Source organism: Lygodium microphyllum, chromosome 13 (genome assembly GCF_053477565.2).
Source record: "Lygodium microphyllum isolate KBCC chromosome 13, Lygodium_microphyllum_v1.1.10, whole genome shotgun sequence".
NCBI lineage: Eukaryota > Viridiplantae > Streptophyta > Polypodiopsida > Schizaeales > Lygodiaceae > Lygodium > Lygodium microphyllum.
The window spans coordinates 154,722,419-154,742,757 of record NC_141147.1 but is presented as its reverse complement, the minus strand read 5'-3'; the positions used below and the strand labels follow the sequence as shown (position 1 = coordinate 154,742,757).

The 20,339-nt window shown below is 43.4% G+C and overlaps 1 protein-coding gene across 2 annotated transcripts in view; it reads right to left on the bottom strand.

Moving 5' to 3' along the window:
- Positions 1-20,339, bottom strand: part of LOC148027384 (Transducin/WD40 repeat-like superfamily protein) — a 186,652-nt gene that overhangs the window by 107,345 nt on the left and 58,968 nt on the right. For both annotated transcript variants that reach the window (XM_087691965.1, XM_087691966.1), the window contains exons 6-7: positions 2,516-2,663; positions 1,446-1,606 (exon numbers count right to left, since the gene is read on the bottom strand). In XM_087691965.1, the coding sequence (XP_087548091.1) occupies positions 1,446-1,606; positions 2,516-2,663 (309 nt within the window). The remainder of the gene's footprint in view (positions 1-1,445; positions 1,607-2,515; positions 2,664-20,339) is intronic.

Sequence of the window (20,339 nt, the reverse complement as noted above, 5' to 3'; positions counted from 1 at the left end):
GAATGTGTTCCTAATTGGTTAAGGAACACTCTTGTCCACTTCCAATTCCAGGCCTTCAAGGCAGCATGATGTTTGCACATGTGAGGTACATCTGTGAACACAAGCTAAAGCCAATTAGATAACAGGGTCAAGCCATTTAACATGTGTGAAAAGGTGGCCAAAGCCAAGTAAGTGGGTGATGTGGTAGCCATGGATACACACTTGATAACAATTAATGTACTGATCAATATTTGCGCCAAAGCCTGGGAGATGTTCAACAGTTCAAATTCCAACGTTTTTCCTTCTTCTCACTTCATTGTTCTCTGCAAAACGCTAATCTTGAAATCAAACCCACAATCAGGAATAATCCAGCTGACATAGGTGTAGCTCAATGGTAAGTTGAGTGTATGGGAATAGGAAGGTCTTTTTGGGCAGTCATCTAGAAACAGGAATTAAAAAGGAGAATCGACCCCAGGTCAACAGACTAAGAGCCGGTGGCATGACCACTCAGATACGTTAAAGGACACGAGAGACAGAGACAGAGACAGAGACAGAGACAAAGAGCATGTATACCATAGCAACATGGAACAGTAGGCATGCCGTCTTGGAATGGGGAACACTGTTTCTTTGACAGTGAGGAAGAACAATTCCCTAATTGGAATGTTCCGATCATGTTTCCCATGTAGAAAACAAGCTGGCTGGAACACAAAAGAAAAAGACTGTTTAATAAATTTATTTGACCTAGAGTGGGTCGTTTCTTGCCTATGCTCCTTCTTAATACTTGGGGCTTGATTTTCTTGAAGCATTCCTCTCTCTATATTGGCCTTGGCCGTTTTTCCATATGACCTCAGGATTTGCCTTTATGTATGGCTTGGACCTTACTTCATTCAGCTCTTATTATGTGGTATGCACTCTTTTTGCAGCATTGAGTGCTCTCAATATGTGGCGCACTGTTCATTTTGTTTCTAATGGTGCATTAGAGTGTCTTTGAGATCTTGTGAAATCTTCACCTTGGAATTCTGAAAATTTCCTCTTCTCAATATCACGGCAGGTACAGGCCAAAAGCAAATTGTATGTAAAAACCAATGCACCTCATGCAAACAAAAAATGTGACCACATCATAATTATAAACTCAAAAAGTCGCCAGACTTCCATGTCTCAGAAGGTGTATGTTGGGAACCTATTAAACATTAGTAACTCATTCATTTTTCCCTGAACTGGCACCCAGAACTGTTTCTCATGTATGGCAGTTTCATAGTTAACAGAATGTCAGAGAGAAAAATGCCCTGACTGCTTAAGGTGTAGGCAACTTGCCTCCCAATGTCAACTGTAACAACTGCCTGCCTATGTACAGCTCCCACTCTCATTTTTCACCAGACCAAAACACGAAAAAGAAAACTAGCCACCAGAAAAAAAAAAAAACAAAATGAGTGCATTAACATCAGCAATAACAAACACGAGCTGACCAGCAGGCTCGAAAAATTGTGCCCTCATGGGTGGCCGGTTGGGATTTGACATAACACGAGTTTTCCAGGCTTGCACATTTCCTTCCTTAGTAAGTGTGATTAATAGCTTCAGCATTGGATTCCAAGTAACAGTAGGTATGGAGTTTGAGCCAACCTGGGTGCTGCAAATAAGAACAAAACGAAACATGTAGTAGCCCGTTATGTGAGTCCCAAACTAGATTACTTAGACAGTCAATATACAGAAACACATATCAGGATGCTAAAGAAAGCAAAAGACAAAACCAGTAATGACTAGCATAAGAGGGATAATTGCAAATATTGATGGGACTACATTTCAAGAAGACTGGAAAGGCAGGTTGATAGGATCAATCAAAAGAGTCCTAATGGTCAAAATCTAAGAGGTTTAGTCCCAAAGACACAAGAACAACATAGTTAGAGATTTTCACATTCTAGTTGGGCCCCTTCCATACATGTACACCTTGTAGAAGGCATACCTATCCTCTCTAATTTTTAAGATGGCATGCTCGAGAAAGACCGAAACTGTGAGGGAAAGAGTTTTAATGAAGACAACCAAAATTGTGTTATTTAATAGAACGTAGGACAAAACCAAAGCACCCTAATAAAAGATAATTAAACAAGAATCGCCCACATTAGCCACCAGTTGATATTCACAACAACCAAGTCAGCTTGCTGAGAACAAGAGCACATGTACTGTGAATTAGTGAAAAAGTGTAGCTGATTGGCCAGGGAGCTATTTGAGGTGCCCCTTATCCTATTTGTGATCATCACCACCACTTTTTTGCAGAACTTAAATGTGTGCTTCATAGCACACGTTCAATACTGCATGTGTGTTTCCCAACATACAGGAGAGCTGTACATGCAATTGAGCACGTGACCTGAAAAGAGGATTCAGACTCACGTCTCCTTACAGTAATGCTGTGCCTCTACAAGACAAGTAAACAGGATATCTACACCTTGAGGGAAGACTTTTAACAACTGAAAACTAGAAGGCAAACAAACAGATAGGAAAGACATAATAACAATCGCAATTACAAAATAGATCCACTTACATTCCAATCATGTTAGGACGATTTGGGACTGAGACATCCCAAGCTAACAATGTTCCACTTCTATCTCCAACAAAGATCCATTCCAAGGTTGAGTGAAATGCAATTGCACCTGCTCCTACTAGTTTGATGGTGTTTATAGTAGTGTCAACTGCCCCAACAAGAAAATGACTGACATAATCAGTAGCGGAGTGGAATGAGGAAATCTGCTAAGCAGCTACTGAAAAGAAGGCAAAAGATGAGTTCAAATCTTGGTAACCATCTCATTTTCCTATTCAAAAACCAGAATATTCACTCACGGAAAGCTGTTCAGACCCATCACAAGATCCCATCACACGTTCTGTACTAGTACATACAGTTAACAGAACCTCAATTAGATGAATTCAGACTACACAAAGCAGAGGAAATAACTATGACCATGAGCAATATCGTTAGACCTTACTTGGTCAACAAAATAACCAGACCTGTGAAAAGCAACCAAAATGAATATTTGCAAAGCAATTCTACAAAATCTTAGAATCACACAATCAGCCAGAATGGATTTATAAAGCACTTCTACTCAACACCAGAACACATGTGCAAGAGAAAGAAGAAAGAGAGCAAGCCATATCATCTATTGGATACCAAAATGACCTATGAAAGCAAAATATTGAGTAACATTGATCCATGATACAAATGGTTGTGGATAAACAAATGCAAATAAATAACAAGTTGTATATATGTACCAGAGCTTCTAGCTCTCTTACCATCTAAAATATCAAACAAGGGTTTCTATGGAGCTATTTCAGTACATATATGATGTCACCCATGAGGTGAGGCTCTCGAAGAATGTGCATTGGTGATGGAATGTGATAGCCCAAATCCTCAACTAATCCCATGGGTGACATCTAGCACCAACAAGGCAGGGCCATGGTCTACCTAGCTCTACACAGCTATGTGGCTCTCTCAATGGTCACCCTGACTGCTCCTCTACTCAATAGAGCCAGTATGTATGGTGAAGCCTGGACTTGTGATGGAGCTTGGATTGATGGTGGGGCCCTAGTGAAGAAGTCTTAAGTGCCCCATGTCTGCTACCATATGCACCCACAACTACTGCCACCAAAGGACAGATTATAAATTTGAGTCATGGAAGGGTATGGCAAGGCAACAAGGGACAAATCCCCCATGGAAAAGGAAATGGTGGCATCCTCGTATCTCATAATAAGTGGGGCATTTGCATATGAGAGTGGATTCTCTAGCATAGCTCGTCTCCCATGCCTCTCCTATGTATCTCCTTGTCTCAATTTGAAGTTGGTATGAGGAGGTTTGTGTCTCGCCAATGGCGCACTACATCCAGAACAACATGTGCACATCCATGTACCCTACTCAGATGATGAAGCCATCCTCAGAAAGCTGGAGAAGATGGTCCTTGTAGAAGGCCATCTTTGTGCCAAGTGGTATGTCTAGGAAACCCATGTCTCTCAATCTAACATCCATCTTATGAGATGATTCGACAATGTATGGCTGGCCACTGAGCCACATGGTGGGTGCATCTACACTATACCACAGTGGTGGTGAAGCACCTATCAGTAGACCATGGTCCCTCACCCATGCACTAGTCTATGTAAACCAACATCATCTAGCTCTTAATACTCCCAGCTACAGAGAGAATGCTTGCACTTTCTTAGACAGGATGGGAAATAATAGACCTTGATTATAGTAACATCATCGTGCAGTTTGGTCTAATCTAACTACATTTAAAAATCCCCAAAAAGAATTATCAAAGGAAAAATATATTTTGTGCGTGGTAGGACAAATGCCCAATAATCTTGTATTTGTTGACATATTGTGGGCATTCCTCTTTATCCGACATCTTCACTCTGTGCTAGCTCTCCATCATCATCATTTAGTATTTTTTCATATTTCCTTGTTACTTTTATGTGCCGGCTAATGCCCAATGTGGAATGTAATGAGTTATTTGATTTGTCCTATAGGTCAATTTTGGCCCCCAAAGGACATTACTAAATCTTTCTTTCTTTCTTTCTCTACCAGCTGCTCCCTCTATCCAACCAGCTACCACCTCCTCCTGCAAGCTGCCACAACTGCTGCTGCTAGTGCCACCTACCTGTTGGAGCATCTACAGCCTGTGTTTCTGCTGCTGGGGCTGCCGCCTACTTATATCAGCTGCTACCTGCCATTTGAGGTGCTACGATATAGTTCAGACTGCTGCATTTTGAGTCCAGCAGCTGTAGCCTTGTTTCAAGCCATCTCCAAAAGGCTGCGTCTCCCCGAAGTTGCTGCCTTTTCAGACTAGCTCTTCTTCTTCCCCAAAGTCTATCACCAAGTAGTGCATTCCTGTGTTTTGCTGTTTCCAGTCTCAGACACTGCTGCATTTCAACATCCAGCCTGCTGCCCTTCATCCCTGTGCACATCTTTCCTCATCAACATTAGTGGTTTGCTGCACTCAGATCCATTCTTAGAGGTGACACTCTCTAACAATCTCCCTCAGCCCACTCCCATGAGAGATTGGCTGTGGGACAACCTCTGCTCCGTAAGCTCCTCACTTGTATCTCTTCCCTTTATCATTCGATCATTACACAATTCTTTTATTCTTCAGTTCCTTCTTATTTCTATGCATTCTCCTTAAAGTTCATTGTGTTTGTCATGCTCACTCTCTGTGTTTTATTCGCAAACCCTAGTATATCTTCAAATGGCATCAAAGCCAGTGCTCTTTTGAAGAGCATCCTACACCAATATCGTGAGATACTTGGCTTGCCTAAACAACACCCTGTTGAGCTAAAAATAAGTTAGCTTCTTTAAAACAAACCCAAAACATGATAAATTGATGAATTAAAACTCTTTATTAAAAAGAAATGTGTTCCTAGAAAGTGTGTCTGTCCCACAATCACAAACCCTGTTGGCAGGACCCAAAATTTCTATAAATAGGCATGCTGCCCTCCATCCAGCCTCAATCTCGTTTTTACAATTTGCAAGTGCCATATCTCTGCTGTGCACACCCAAATTGCAGAGGATATCTCAGCCAGAGCTGCCACTATTCCTATTACCACCAGCGCCTACCACCCATGGAGCCTTCCACTGCTTATTACAAAGGTTTCATAGCCTCTTCTTCATCATATCTACCCGGCGGGATGGTGGAGACCCAAAGCTCTACTAAGGTTGCCTGTACTGAAAATCTCTCCCCGCCAAAAACCGACACTGCGCCTTCCAGACATGCCATCCAATACTCAAAATCTCTCCCGGCCAAAAACCTCCTGACACTGCGCCTTCCAGACATGCCATCCAGTAAGACTCCCTATGATCTCCCATACCTCAGAGTGGTCTGCTGTGGGCTCCAATACCTAGTGGATGGGTAGAGCCTCCAAACCGACCACTGCACACGACCCTACCTCAATAATGAATATGGTGTCCTGCATCCTAGCCTCATACAAAAGGTGACGGCCCTGGCTGACTGCCTACCAACAAAAAGCTCCCCATGAGATACATCCAAGGTTGGGTGCTATATAGCGGAGGATGCGGCATGCTCCTCTCCACATAAGTTGTGCCGCCTCACACAACCAAAGAAAGTGCTTAGGAGTTTCCAGAGGCTGTTGTGTGCAGCGTTTACAACCTCCCTCCTGCATCTAGCCTAACCAACTTCCTACCACCAGGCCTCCATGTGCCACCAACCATAAGAAATACGCTACCCTCCTCGGCCTCCAGCTATCCCATAAGAGGCGCCAGAAGGTCCGTCGGAAAGCCTCCGTGATGCTATGCTCCGCCCAGTACCTGCTACGTGACGGCGCCCAATCCATGTCCTCTTGCATCAATACGTGTCTGCCAATCCTAGCTGTGTACTCCAAGAACCTTGGTGGCTTCTTGGCGACTACACTAGCCAGCCATAGCCACTCTCCTGGATCCCACTCCAGTTCATCAAGTGGCCTACCCTCCCAAATCCAAAGGCCAACCACTCGAATCCTTCTCCATGAAAGGGCAGCTATCCCCTCATCCTGCTGCCCTCTGTCAAGGGCCAAATGCCCCCCCTCCAGCACGGTGAAGAAAGTCCCATGTGGAGCGCCACCCACTCTACCTGCCACCTATAAGGGGATACCTGCTAGTGAAAACCTAGCGGCCCATAACTCCCCAGGCTCTACCGGCTCTCGTATCGGGGGAGCAAGTCACTCCTAAGATATTGCTGCATCTATCTTCTTTGGGGGAGGCTTAGCCTCCACCTTATGAACCTCTCGCTTACTCATAGCATGGGGTACGTACCCCTACTTACCCACGTGTCGACTAGTTGATACCACAGTTTACCTGCAGTTGACACTTGCACAAAGTTTAAGAGTCCTCATCATTGCTCCACACGTACTTGTGGGTTCCTCTCTAACTTTTTCTCTCTATCCAACAAATCTCCCTCCCTATCCTTACTACCCTCCTTACACTCAAGTACCTCAAAGTTCTTTGTCCTCAACCAAGAATGCATTCACTAGCATGACTTGCTTCAACAGGTCTAACTATACCACTAAATCAAATCTGATGAGGTGTGTTCTTGACTCACAAAACTTGTAGGACCCTATCCAAGGGCTAAAACCCCAACCAAACTTGCGCCTTATTCCACTAGAGGTTGTCCACTCATGAAAGTCTAGCCCCCTCTGAGAGCAAAGAAATAACATCCTCCTCTGAATCCTCCTTTGAAGTAGATGGGGAATCCAAAAACTCATGGATCACGAACTCCGAAATGTCTGATGACTAAGGAAGTGCCGCCGGTCATGCTAAAGAAGGTATCTGGGGTGCCGAAGAGCTCCTAGAGGTAGCCTCTCGAACCTGAGTACTCGAGGGTGGGGAAGGGTAGGGCTCAAAATGAGCCAGAGGTGGGCAACAATCATTGTCTCTCAGTGGAGCGGACTGGGTAGCTGAAGAAGAGGAAGGAGTCGAGTAGCCACTATCCCTCGAAGGAGCAAACTGACAAGGAGACAATATCAAACAATCACTATCTCTCGATGGAGCGGACTGCAGATCCGTAGGTCGTGGAAGCCACTGTACCTGAAAATAAGTGGAAGAAGACTGCCACTCACATTGCGACAATCTCCAGGAGGTCGTAGCGCCAATCGATCCTCCATGTGCTCGAAAGAACTTAGTGCGCATCGGATGTGTCTCATTGCCTTGTGCATAGTACTCTGATAGCCGATGCAGAACAATCTCTATGGCCCAGAAAGAAGAGGTGGCACAAGGAGTACCTGGTGGAAGACGCATATACTTCAGGGAGTGGGAAGCAAAGGTCGAAGTCAGCAAGCATCGGTGGTGTGTCCGGTGATGCCACAATAGGAGCACCCAGTAGTCTGGTCATCTGTTGGTAAAGAAGCCATGGATACCAGTGTGCCTTGCTGAAGAAGAAAGAGGTTAGCCACCATGAACCACGAACCGCAATGTCCATCTCGAGGGGTGTGAGGGTAGTGTGAAGCACAAACTGCAACGTCGAGGAAGGGTTGGAAGTGAGCTGCCAGTGGAAGGAGGATGCGACCAGCAGTAAGAGATTGCAACCAATAGAAAATCACAGGTGAGGAGAGAGAAATACTAAAAACGCAGAAAAAAACAACAGCAGCAGTCAATATGCTGAAATCAGCTCCAAACAATGTGTGATAGGCTGGAAACAAGCGCCAGACTCTTGTAGACAGCAATGGCCAGCTTGGACCACGATGTCCTCCGCATTCAGGGTGTGAGAAACAGGCTGAAATACCTGAAATCTGCAAAAACGAAATTGTTTTTGAATGGAGAGTGATCAGCAACAGTCGCTTTGCTGTAAACAGCTGCAAACTGTGGGTGGAAGGCTGGAAACAGATGCCAGACTGTAGATGACAGCAAGGGACAGCTGAGACTATGATGTCCTCCACAAAAGGGGTATGGGCAGCAAGCTAAAAACACCTAAAACCTACAAAAACGAGATTTTGATGCAACAGAAGAAGAGAAGTGGATGCCGAACCTGCCACCGGTCTTTGCCTTCACCGGAGTGGAGGATCTTTGCCACTATTTGAGCAGATCCAACTCTGATACCATGTCAAAAGATGACGTACCAACGAGACAGTAGGGTTTGCGGAGAGGAACACAAAGTGAACTCCGCAAACATGGAGAAGAGAAGAGAAGAGAGAAGAAACTTTGATTAATGAAATGATGAAGTTTTGAATCATGGAGTGAATGTGCTACAAGGGAACAAGGGTGTCGTAGCACAAGGAAGATGATGAAGACAGCCACAAACACGAACCGCAATGTCCTCCTGAAGGGGTGTGAGGATAGTGGAGAGGCTAGAGAAAAGAGGTGACAGACAAAATGAATCGGCCATAAAGAATAAGAGAGTGAGTGGCCTATAAATAGACACAGTAAGTCAAGGGTGGCACCCCTTTTTGGGGCTGCAAACCCTAAACGCAAAACGCAGAAACGTAAACTGGGGGTGAAGGGTGAAGGGTTTCTCAACAATCAAAGGCTTTGAGCTTAGTCCACATTTGCGAGTTACCTCTTAACAAGGCAATTACAAAGGCCCACTCTACCTAACCGAGCATGTCTTCTGTTTGGATCATGGATAGTGGAGCCACCCACCACATGACCCATCCAAGACATTTTTATATCCCGAGCCTCTACAATCAGAAATGTTTGGTTTGGGAACAACTCCTCGGTTAAGATCCATGTGTCAGAGTGAAGCAATGCAAAAGCGAATGACCGTGACAAAGAGTGAACAAAGAGAAAAGAGAGAGAGAGAGAGAAAGAGACAGTGAAACGCAGAAAATCTGCAGTGAAGAATGTTGTATAAGGATATAGAATTATACACGGGTGCAGAGAAAATATCTATGTATGTCTCCACCTCAAGGGTCTCGATCTTTGTCAGCCCCAATAGCAATCTCCGCAATCAGCAAACTGAAATCTGTCAAAGACAATGTGTAGACAGCTGAAAACTCAGCCTATTTATAGGCTGTAAATAAATCAATAAATGATCAGGTCGGCTGCATTAAATGCAGCGGATAGCAATCCAATTGTCCGACTACTGCCACGTGGCAATCTACAACATGGCACTACTACGGTGGCCGCATCCAAGAAATGACTCTCAACACCCCCTCTCAGATCATGGACAAGGCAACAGATAGAGGGATCTGGCGTGTCAGTGAAGTAAAGCCTAGGGAAGTGCCTTCGTAAACAAATCTCCAAGATTGTCTTCGATCTTACAGTATCCCATATCAATGGTCTCATCGAGAAGCTTCTCCCTAATGAAGTGATACTCCATCTCTATGTGCTTCATCCGAGAATGGAAGACAGGATTCCGTGCCAAGGCAATGCAACTCTCATTGTCGCACCGCAAGATAGTAGGACAAGTCTCGGAGCAGCCAAGCTCCTCCAACAACCGCCAAAGCCACACAGTGTCACATGTGGTAAAAGACGCAGCCCGATACTCTGCCTCAATCAAAGATAGGGCCATCGTGGGCTGCTTCTTGCTACTCCAAGAGATAGCACCAACACCCAAGGTAAAACAATAACTAGATACTAGATTTAACAAGAATGATCTTAAATATCACCAAAGCGTTGCATAATTGCTAGATAGAAGCCATCTTATCCAAGATGAATGACCAAATAGAGTAACTTCCCTTCCAAAGTATTTCAAGAAGGCTATCGGTGCAAGCCCTAGTGCGGATGTCATTGGTTAACAAGAAGATCAACAGGGACAAGGACACTATTATACATGCTCACAAATCATCACTACACAAACTATTGGCATCCCCTTCAATCCACTTAAGCCAAGCAAGGTCCTCAAGCAAGGTGTCTTCAAGCAATGTGTAGAAGTCACAATAGATAATCGCCAGCCCAATCCAAATCACTCCAACCTGCAAGAACAAGATCAGAAACACCTGTACCTGCTGGATACGAAATCCTGAGGTCAGAGGCCCCCCTCAGAAACCGAAGTATCCTCTAAGCAGCCTGCCAATGCACCTACTGAGGTACACTCATGAACCCAGCCCAAAGTCCTACAACAAAACATAGATCAACCCATGTGTTGAGGAGCTAAATCAATGATCCAATCAACTGATGGTAGCGGGGAGCATCCGCCAAAGGAGAATTTGCGTGTGAAGTGGCCTTCTAGTTCAAATCCATAGGAGTAGAAATGGACCGACAATCCTCCATCTCAAAAGTCGCCAAGAGCTCTTGTGCATATCTTTGCTGAGAGATGAAAATCCCCCTCTAAGATTGATAAATCTCGTGGCCCAAAAAGAAATGGAGAAGTCCTAAATCCACCATCTCGAACTTCCGATGTAGGGCTGCCTTCGTCTCTTCAAACTTCTTGGAATGATCACCTATAACAATCAAGTCATCAACATACAAAACAAACAACACACGACCACCCTCAGAAGTGTGCACATAAAGCTGCGGATCAGCCCTAGAGCGCCGATATCCCAACTTGGCATGGAGAAATGAATCAATCTTCTCATTCCAAGCACGTGGAGCCTGCTTTAGACCATACAAAGGCTTCTTCAACCTGTAAACCTTCCCATCTGAGGAACCAAAGCCAAGAAGCTACTCTACATAGATCTCCTCCTTCAAATCACCATTTAAGAAGACCGACTTCACATCCAACTGAAAGGCAGGCCATCTCCTATGATCAGCTAGTTGGTTCGTACTATACGGTTCATACCGTACCATACCGTACGAATTCGTACCAAAAAACAAGCACTTTTTTTCTTTCTTTCTTTTTTTTTTTGCATGGTTGTTGTTGTTGGTGGTGGTTTGGGTTGTTGACAGTTATTGTTGTGGTGGTGGTGGTGATTTTGTAGCCTTGATCAATCAACCAAGAAAGGGGGTGGAAGCTTGATTAGACTCCCCATACATGTTTTGTTATGATTTATCCTAAAACCAAAGGCCATACATAAGGTATTCGAGCAAGTTTCAAACGTTTCTAATTGATGTCCCATCATTTTTCAGAATATGTTAGTGTCATCAATAAATAAATTCAGCACCATTTGAGAATCATCAAGTAGCTTAATCCTATTGATTTTACCTTTGTTCACAGCTCATTTTGCACCACCCAACCCAAAGCATTAGTGCACATTGCTAATAAAGCTAGGCCAGAGGATAGCTTGGCCTAATGTACCTTCTGAGAGTACACAAATTAGTGAATATACCATCGGTAGCTACTTTAGCCTTAGCAATGCCAAACAAAACCATAACAAAATTCATAAATCTTTTACCAAAACCTTTGGTGGTTTGTTTGGTAACTCTTGGTCTCACAGGTCATTTTGGCCTCTTGTAGACGTTAATAAAGCATCTCATGTCATTCTCTCTCTCTCTTTTTTTTTCGTAAAAGGTAATTGTATTAATTACGAAAAAATGTACAAGTTCACATGATTACATGATTACAAAATACACAAGGGCCCTAGGCCAACGTGTGTAAAATCCCAGTACTAATCCATGAAAAAAGTTACACAAATCATGGCAAAGACCCAGAGGCAATTGCCATATGCCAGGGAAGCAAGTCCTCCTGAGGGAGCAAGTCCGAGTGCCGAATGAGATCTATCTGCCAATGCAAGAGACCTTTAAGCCGGGCAATGTGTCTCGGTACATTAGAGGCCGCATCAAAGAGAAAGGCATTCCGCGTGGTCCAAATGTGCCAGCATCCCCAGTATCTGAAAAGGTGGAATAAGATCTTCATATGTAACTGTGGCGGTGTGGGGTAGTTTGGGCGCACAAAGACCCAATCGAAAGGAGTTAGTGAGGACCCCACCACTGCGCGTCAAACTTGTGACAAGAGTGACCAGATATTCTTGGCGAGCGAGCAAGAAAGAAATCGATGTCGGGCCGATTCCACAGTAGTGGTACAGAAGAAACAATTTCCATTCGAGATTCTACGCTTGGAAGGGTCGAGGCAAGAGGAAGACCACCAGTCTCTCTCTCTCTCTCTCTCTCTCTCTCTCTCTCTCTCTCTCAACCTTCTCTCTCTCAAGCATACATGTCTCTTATTTGTATGATCATTCATGTATGATGTATCCACTCTTATGTATGTACTTGTAAGTTATAGCACATGTTGCACATGCGGCATATACCATAGAGGTTTTGGCATGTTACCCTCAAGTATTCATCTTATATACTCCAATAGCATTGCTATTCAAACTTTAAACATCTGTTCTATCATCTATAGTTCAAAATAATGAAGTTTTTTTTTTTCATACTAATATTGTACCGTACCTTATAAAATCTTAAGGTACCATTTAGTACCGTATTTTATCGTACCGTACCGTACCATACTTTTCGTACCTGACAACTATGCCTGGGCCTTGTGCAAAACCTTTAGCAACAAGGCGAGCCTTGTGCTTATCCAAAGAGCCATCACTATGGTGTTTGGTATTGAAGATCCATTTGACACCAATCATCTTCTTATGAGAGGAACGAGGCACAAGATACCAAGTGCCATTCCGCTCAATAACCTCCAACTCGGCTTCCATCGCCTTTCGCCAATGATCGAACTGTAAAAGCCTCCTTCATTAATGTAGGCTCTCTATCCTGCATAACACCGGACATCAAACAATAGTTAGAGCAAACAAGCTCCATAGTATGTGCCTGGTGCCGTTGTGACCTCCTCGATCCATCTTGTGGTTACCACTCCTCAGGGACCCTCTCGATCCTTGAATCTCGAAGCATGTCACGGGCCCAACAAGGAGGAGACCGAATCTCACCTCGGCGCTCTCCGTCTGCTGAAGTTTCTAGAAGATCCACCATCAACGAAGGACCAAGCGGTGAATCCATTGGCTAGGTAGTAGGCTCCTCATTCGAAAAAGAGTCCTCAAGAGACACAGGCTCGAGAAGAACAGTCGCTACGGCCAAGCTAACACTAGAATCTCCAAATACAAGGTGATCCTCACCACCCTCTGGGGCTGGAACCTCCACGAACCGAACATCACGGCTCGTGTAGATATCCCGCTTAATAGGATCATACAGTCGGTAGCCTTGAGATTGCGAGCTATACCCCACAAACACCTATCTTCTAGAAGCTGCTTCAAATTTGCCACGCTGTGACTTCGAGATGTGAACATAAGCATCACAACCAAAAACCCTGAAATAAGAAACATGTCTGACAGTGCTCCATCATAGTACAGGCCATCTTGATCACACTGCGATTCTTCCGCTCCAAAGTGCCATTCTCCTAAGGGATATTTGTATTGGCAAACTCTTGGTGTAAGCCACAATATGCACAAAACCGAGAAAACTCATTAGAAACAAATTCTCCGCCCTTATCCAATCGTAAGGTCTTCAACTTCCGCCCCAATCGGTTCTCCTCAAAGACCAACCAATCTTTTAAGTTGGAGAAAGCCTCCGACTTCAGCTTCAAGAAATAGACCCATGTCATCCTTTTGTCATCATCTACAATGAGCATGAAATACAAACTCCCTCGAAGGGATTCCGTCCTCATCGGTCCACAAAGATTGCTGGAAACAAGCTCCAAGGTTGCTGAAGACCACCTCGAAGCCTTGCTGGGAACAACATCACAAGTCTGCTTCTCACGAATGCAGGATACACAAGGCTGCTAACTCACCACAATATCTAGCAAACCTCGAACAAACTAATCCTTAGACACCTTCCGAAGGTATTCATAATTGAGGTAACCAAACCGAGCATGCCAAAGCTCGAACGGAGTTTAGGAGGTAAAAAGAAGAGAAGTCAAGGCAGAAGAATACCGCAACTTGTAGACTCCATTCTCCTCATAACCTGAAGAAAGAACCACTCTTGATCCTCGATCAAGAAACCGAAAAGAATCCACATCAAATTCGACCAAGAGGGTGAGGGTATAAATCTTGTGCATCGAGAGAATAAGATATCCCAAAGCCGGCACATGAAGTACCTCAAATGCATAGGCACCACCATGCCCATTTGGAATAAGATACATGGCCACATCCTCGAATAGGAATAGACGAAATATCTCCAATAAGAATCTGACCATGAGAAGGCCACAAATGAGTAATACATGCTGAAGAAGGAGTCATGTGCCTAGAGGCACCACTGTCAACAATCCACTCCCAAGTAAATGGGGCTATCAACGCAACATCAAAAGCCGACAAGGTCAATCCTCAATCACCTCCAAATGGAGGAAAGTAGTTGACGAGGGAGCAGCCACCCCTTTGGAATCCTTTGAAGATTTCTCCTTCTTCTCCTTCTCCTTCTTTTCCTTGTCGAGACAATCCTTTTTCCAATGACCTGTTTTGCCACAAATATAACAAGTAGACTCATTGTATTTGTCCTTCTTAGATTTGTCTTCCTTCTTCTTTTTTTGGTCTTTCCTCTTCTTCTAAGAGGATTGACCAACCAAGGCTTCAGATTTCAAAGCATTGGTTCCTTTCAGTTGCTCCTCTTGGTCTAAGACCATAGGAACCAACTCTTCCCACCGAAGAGTCTCAAACCGCCCTAAAGCAATCAAGGAGGAATAAAAACCACTAAAGCGAGGCGGTAACTATGAAAGGAGAGTTATCGCCATGTCTTTAGAAGTGATCACCTTTCCTGCATTTTGAACCTGCATCTGAAGCTGCCTTAGCTTGTTGATTACTCGCGCATGGATAATGACTTGTTGACACTAATAGTCCTCATTTGCACTTCCAAAGAAACTTGCTTCATGACGGTCATCCGATTATACATCTAATCCAACTCCAATCATATCTCCCTAGCCACCGTCAAATGCTCTATGTGAGAGATAACAGTTGTGGTACATGAGAGAAATAAAAACAAGTGAATGCATACATTGAGTTTATCCCACTGTGCCTGAGCCTTTGCCAACTCCGCCTTCTCACTAGAAGAGAGTTTAGACTCGTCTCGTAAAGAGAAACAATTAATATCCTCCATAACAAGCTCCGCCAAATCATAGGACTCCAATATGGCAAGCATCATGACCCGCCAGATGCGGTAGTTCTCACCATCGAGCTTTGATCTAAAGGAAGAGTCGATAGGATGGGCACCTTGCGGTCCATGATCGCCTGAAACTCTGTCTTGGCCTCAGAAGACATCTTCACCTACGATGCCTGCACAAAACACAAAAGCAGCCCCCTCTGACTGTGAAAATACAGCCTGCTAGGGCTGAGGGTTGCTCATCCCGTTCCTTCTTTACCCGCCGAAGGCAATGAAAATGTAAAACCTGCAGTTGAAGGCCAAAAACGCAGCCCTCTTCCTTCTCTAACAGCAAAAAAAACAACAGCAGCTTCAGCAAATCTTCTCTTTTCTCGCACGCTCACATTCACCTCAGCCTTGTTCTGATGCGCAGCCCACTTGCTCGCACTTGAACACTGAAAACGTAGCCTTCTGTCACGCTGAAAACTCCTCTTCAGATTAGGTCCAATCCTTCAATGCTCTGATACCATGTCAGAGTGAAGCAATGCGGAAGCGAATGACCGTGACAAAGAGTGAACAAAGAGAGGAGAGAGAGAGAGAGAAAGAGACTGTGAAACGCGGAAAACCTACAGTGAAGAATGTTGTATAAGGATGCAGAATTATACATGGATGCAAAGAAAATATATGTGTATGTCTCCACCTCGAGGGTCTCGATCTCCGTCAGCCCCAAGAGCAATCTCCGCAATCAGCAGAACTGAAATCTACCAGAGACAATGTGTAGACTGCTCAAAACTCAGCCTATTTATAAGCTGAAACTAGCATACCGTGCAGGATTCACAAATTCTTCCATCAGATTCAATTCTGAAGAGCCCTAGAAGATCTACCTGCCAGCTTGCACCTAGTATTTCATTTGCATCTATCTTTACAGCAAATTATATAGTGCATTCTAAGCCAAAGAGTTAACAAGAGACTCTAAAGCATCCCCAATGGAGTGAGGCCATGGAAAAGGAGCTTGCGAGCATTGATCAAAATGAGGCTTGGACCTTGGTGGATTGTTTGAGCCACAAGAAAGTCATCAAACCAAGTGGATCTTTAGGACCAAATTCAAAGTTGATGGAGCTTTGAATACATATAAGGCTCGCCTTGTAATGCAAGATTTTCGATAAAAACACGGCATAGATAATGAGGAGACCTTTGCACCCACTGTGCAGTTGACATCATTCCGTTTGTCAATTGTACTAGCCACTCATGACGGTTGGCCGATTTATCAAATGGATGTAACTTCCTTCCTAAACCATTATTTGCAGGAGGAAGTCTATGTGGAGCAACTTCCCAAATTTCCTTCTACAAACCGTAAAGATAAGTTCTTTCATTTACAGAAAGCTCTTTATGGGCTGAAGCAAGGATCATGTTCTTGGTTCCATAGGATAGATGAGTTCCTCAAAACTCATGGATTTCATTCAACCCCTTATCACCCAAACTTATATGTTAAAATGACTTCAAAGTGGATCACCTACATCCTTCTATACTTTAATGATTTACCTATCACTGGCTCAAATTCTACTATCATAGCAGATATAAAAGCCCACTTTTATTCTAGTTTTGAGATGACTGACCTTGGTCAATTGTCCTATTTTTTGGGGATGAAGGTAGTTCGTTCTAGGGATAGTATTTTTGTCTCACGGAAAAAGTATGCCCTTCAATTAGTTGAGCAGTGTTACACTAATCAAACATGGCTTGTGGCCACACCTCTTGATCCCGCTATGAAGCTTTCTAAGGATTCCCTAGGTCAGCCCTTCAATGAGCGTACCTATAGATCTATTATAGGAAAACTTCTTTGGTTAATTTATACTAGGCCAGATCTTGCATATTCTGTCTCTTTACTCAATCAACGTTTCAATGCACCTAAAATGTCACATTGGATTGCTTGCATGTGTGTGTGGAGATATGTTCGGTGTACTTATTCTTATGTTCTAACATATGTTCATGGTTTGCTTTTGTAAGGGTAGACTGATTCGAACTAGGTTGGAGATCTCGACACATGACGTTCTCACAATGGCTACATTATCTCTTTGGGTATAGCTTCCATTTCTTAGTAAAGCCATAAGGAGAAGACAGTGGTTTGAGGGATTGCTGGCTGTTCTACACTTCTTGTGTGCTTCATCAATTGTCCTCTACTCCGACAACCAAAGTGTTATTGCACTAGCTGGTACCTCGATCATCAGTCCACAAATGGGGCATGTTGGTGTACACTACCATTTCACCAAAGAGTAGGTTGAGCTTGCTAGGCACCATCTGCATAGAGTTTGTACAGACATCATACTATTTTGCATATATATTGACCAAAGCCGTCAATTGCCCGATTCTCCAATACTTACTACCTAGGATCACCGTGGGTGCACCCTCCCCTACTACTTTGGATTGACAAGGAGAGAGTGGTTCCCTCTAGCTTTCCCTTCCACATTGAGAGGGGGCGGCCTTTTTCTCTTGAGGATGACAAGATTTTGGTTCATTATTACTTCATAAACATTTATTATTTGCATATTGTATCACTTTCCGCATCTTAGGGATAACTATGATTGTAGAAGGGTGCATGGGCAAGTGAACAATTCCCTTGCGATGACATTGTCCAAGTGGCACAATTGCATAGCATTTTGCATGAGCATGATGATTTGCATTGTCTCTTGCATAATCCCATGCATGGGCATTTTGTTCTTGTAAACATGCATCTCTGTGCACTTATCTCTTTTCGGTCTTTTGAAGTGGTCGACTCTAGATCCACCATATTAGCAACAGCCACGTGACAATCTCCCTTTTGCTACCGCCTATCTTTTTTGCTTCACCACATACCCCCCATAGATTTTCCCCCACACACTTTCCTCGTCGTTAACACCTAGTGGTGGTTGGGATAGCTTGTTTGATTTATGAAGGTCTTGGGTTTGAGCATCTCTTTTTTCTCCCAACCTCAATCTCGTTTTTGCAACTTGCAGATGTCATATCTCTGCAGTCCACACCCTATTCATGAAGGATATCTCAACCAGATCTACCCATCATTGTTGTTACCACTTGGCGCCTATTGTCCAGCCTTCCACTACTGATTACAGAGGTTTCACAGCTTATTCTTCACCATATCCAGCTGGCGATTGCATACAAAAGCTGGAACAGCCTGCACTTGATGCACACACACCTTATCCAGTTGCCATACAGCCTGCTTTAACATTGTCCAGCTGCCACATGGCAGTCCACTGCTGCGTGTTGCCCTGATTCCTACCATATAGCATGTCTTCAACTGCTGCAGATTTGTGTTTTGCTGCCAAACTGATCTGTACAACTGGCACGTCATTGTGCCTACTGCGATTGCAGTTTCTGCACAGTCTACTGCCCATCACACACTGCTCCAACTTCATACAGCTGAGTTTGCTACTCCCAAACATATCCGGAGGCTGCCTGAGCATCTCGAAATCCTTTAGAGTACAACACACTCTCGGCTCATTATCTCTACCCTGGCTCTTGAGACATGGGAGTTCAAGGTTTAATATCCTTCACTGCAGAGTGTGTTTGCTGCATTTAGCATTGTGTTATATTCAGTATTCGTTCATTATCATTCACAGTGTTCATTGTCTCTGATTTACCCAAACCCTATCTATGTTTCTTTATCAGTCTATGCATTTGTTGTACGATTGTGTTGTGTTTTCTATGGCGGAGCATTTCTTTACACACCCAACTAATGTGTGGTGTCTCAAACTCCATTCTTCCACTTCTTTTCCTCCGTCGACTAGGTATCATTACCCAAATCCCAACTTTCCTCCTTTACATATTCTTTTTTCAAAAGGTGCTTTTCAATTGGTGCACTTAGCTAATGAGAATGTTCAAGTTGGCAGAGAACAAACCACGTATGCTACAATCGGCAATTCAAAGTCTTCATCTCAACCATACCTAGTGGTAGATTCATATCATGGTTGCTAGATACGAAACGTACAACATGTGATAGAATATAAAATATGGTACTAAATGATATCTGAAGTCTTTTTAAGGTATGGTATGAGAAAAGTACATTATTCTCTCCTAAAAGCTAGTTACAACCTGTTTTTAAACAGAAAAGGGTAGAAAAGTTACTTGAATCTCAAAGAACATAATGTCATGAGAGAATTGTATTAGTATAAGAAGCATTTAACTCATACCAAAGTGTGGATTGGACCAGGAAAGAAGTATCCATTAAGTAAGTATCTTATTGTAGTAATACATACGATACAATACATTGAGTGTACACTATAATATGAACCATTTCAAGACATGGTGCTAGAGCAACTATGATTCTATAATCCTTTTGAATTGCATGAACCAAATTATCTCTATATTTCTCCTTCTGTTATGCAAGAACCAGCTGTAAGTTGGTGCACAAACTCAAATCTGCACCATTGTGGAAATAGAGGAAGTTATATAAGCAGCAGTACTCAACCAAGTACAGATTTACCTTCTATTCCATAGGTACTTTGCATTCTCTTCCCACCCATCTCTTCCAATCCTCTCACTCATTGAGAGTCTATGGGACATGATGTTGTCTAATTTGGAAAATGAGATCCAAGGGTATAAAGAGAATCTTAATTCCCAAATTATGAATATGCATATGACAAATATAGGTCTAGGGAAACAATGGATTTGAAGTCTATAATCGTCTTTAGAAACGAGCCTTTATCATAACATGCTGGAATTCAGAAAAGACAGTACAACTATTATAAATTAAGCAGACATAATGTGCCAGACTATCCTTTAATTTGTTCACTTGATCTACAGCAGTTGATGGAAAAGAAGCAACGTGAGGTATATTTTGGTTGGTCTTTGCCTATTGAACAAACTTTTTCTAATGTGCAATCGGACCAAAACAACATGCTATTCTTTTGAAAAGGATAATAGTACAGGAGTAGCACAATTCTCAAGTAAATTTAGGGATGTATTCCCTAGTGATGGCCTGCAGGTTTAACAATTGAGAAAGGTGTCATTGACCATC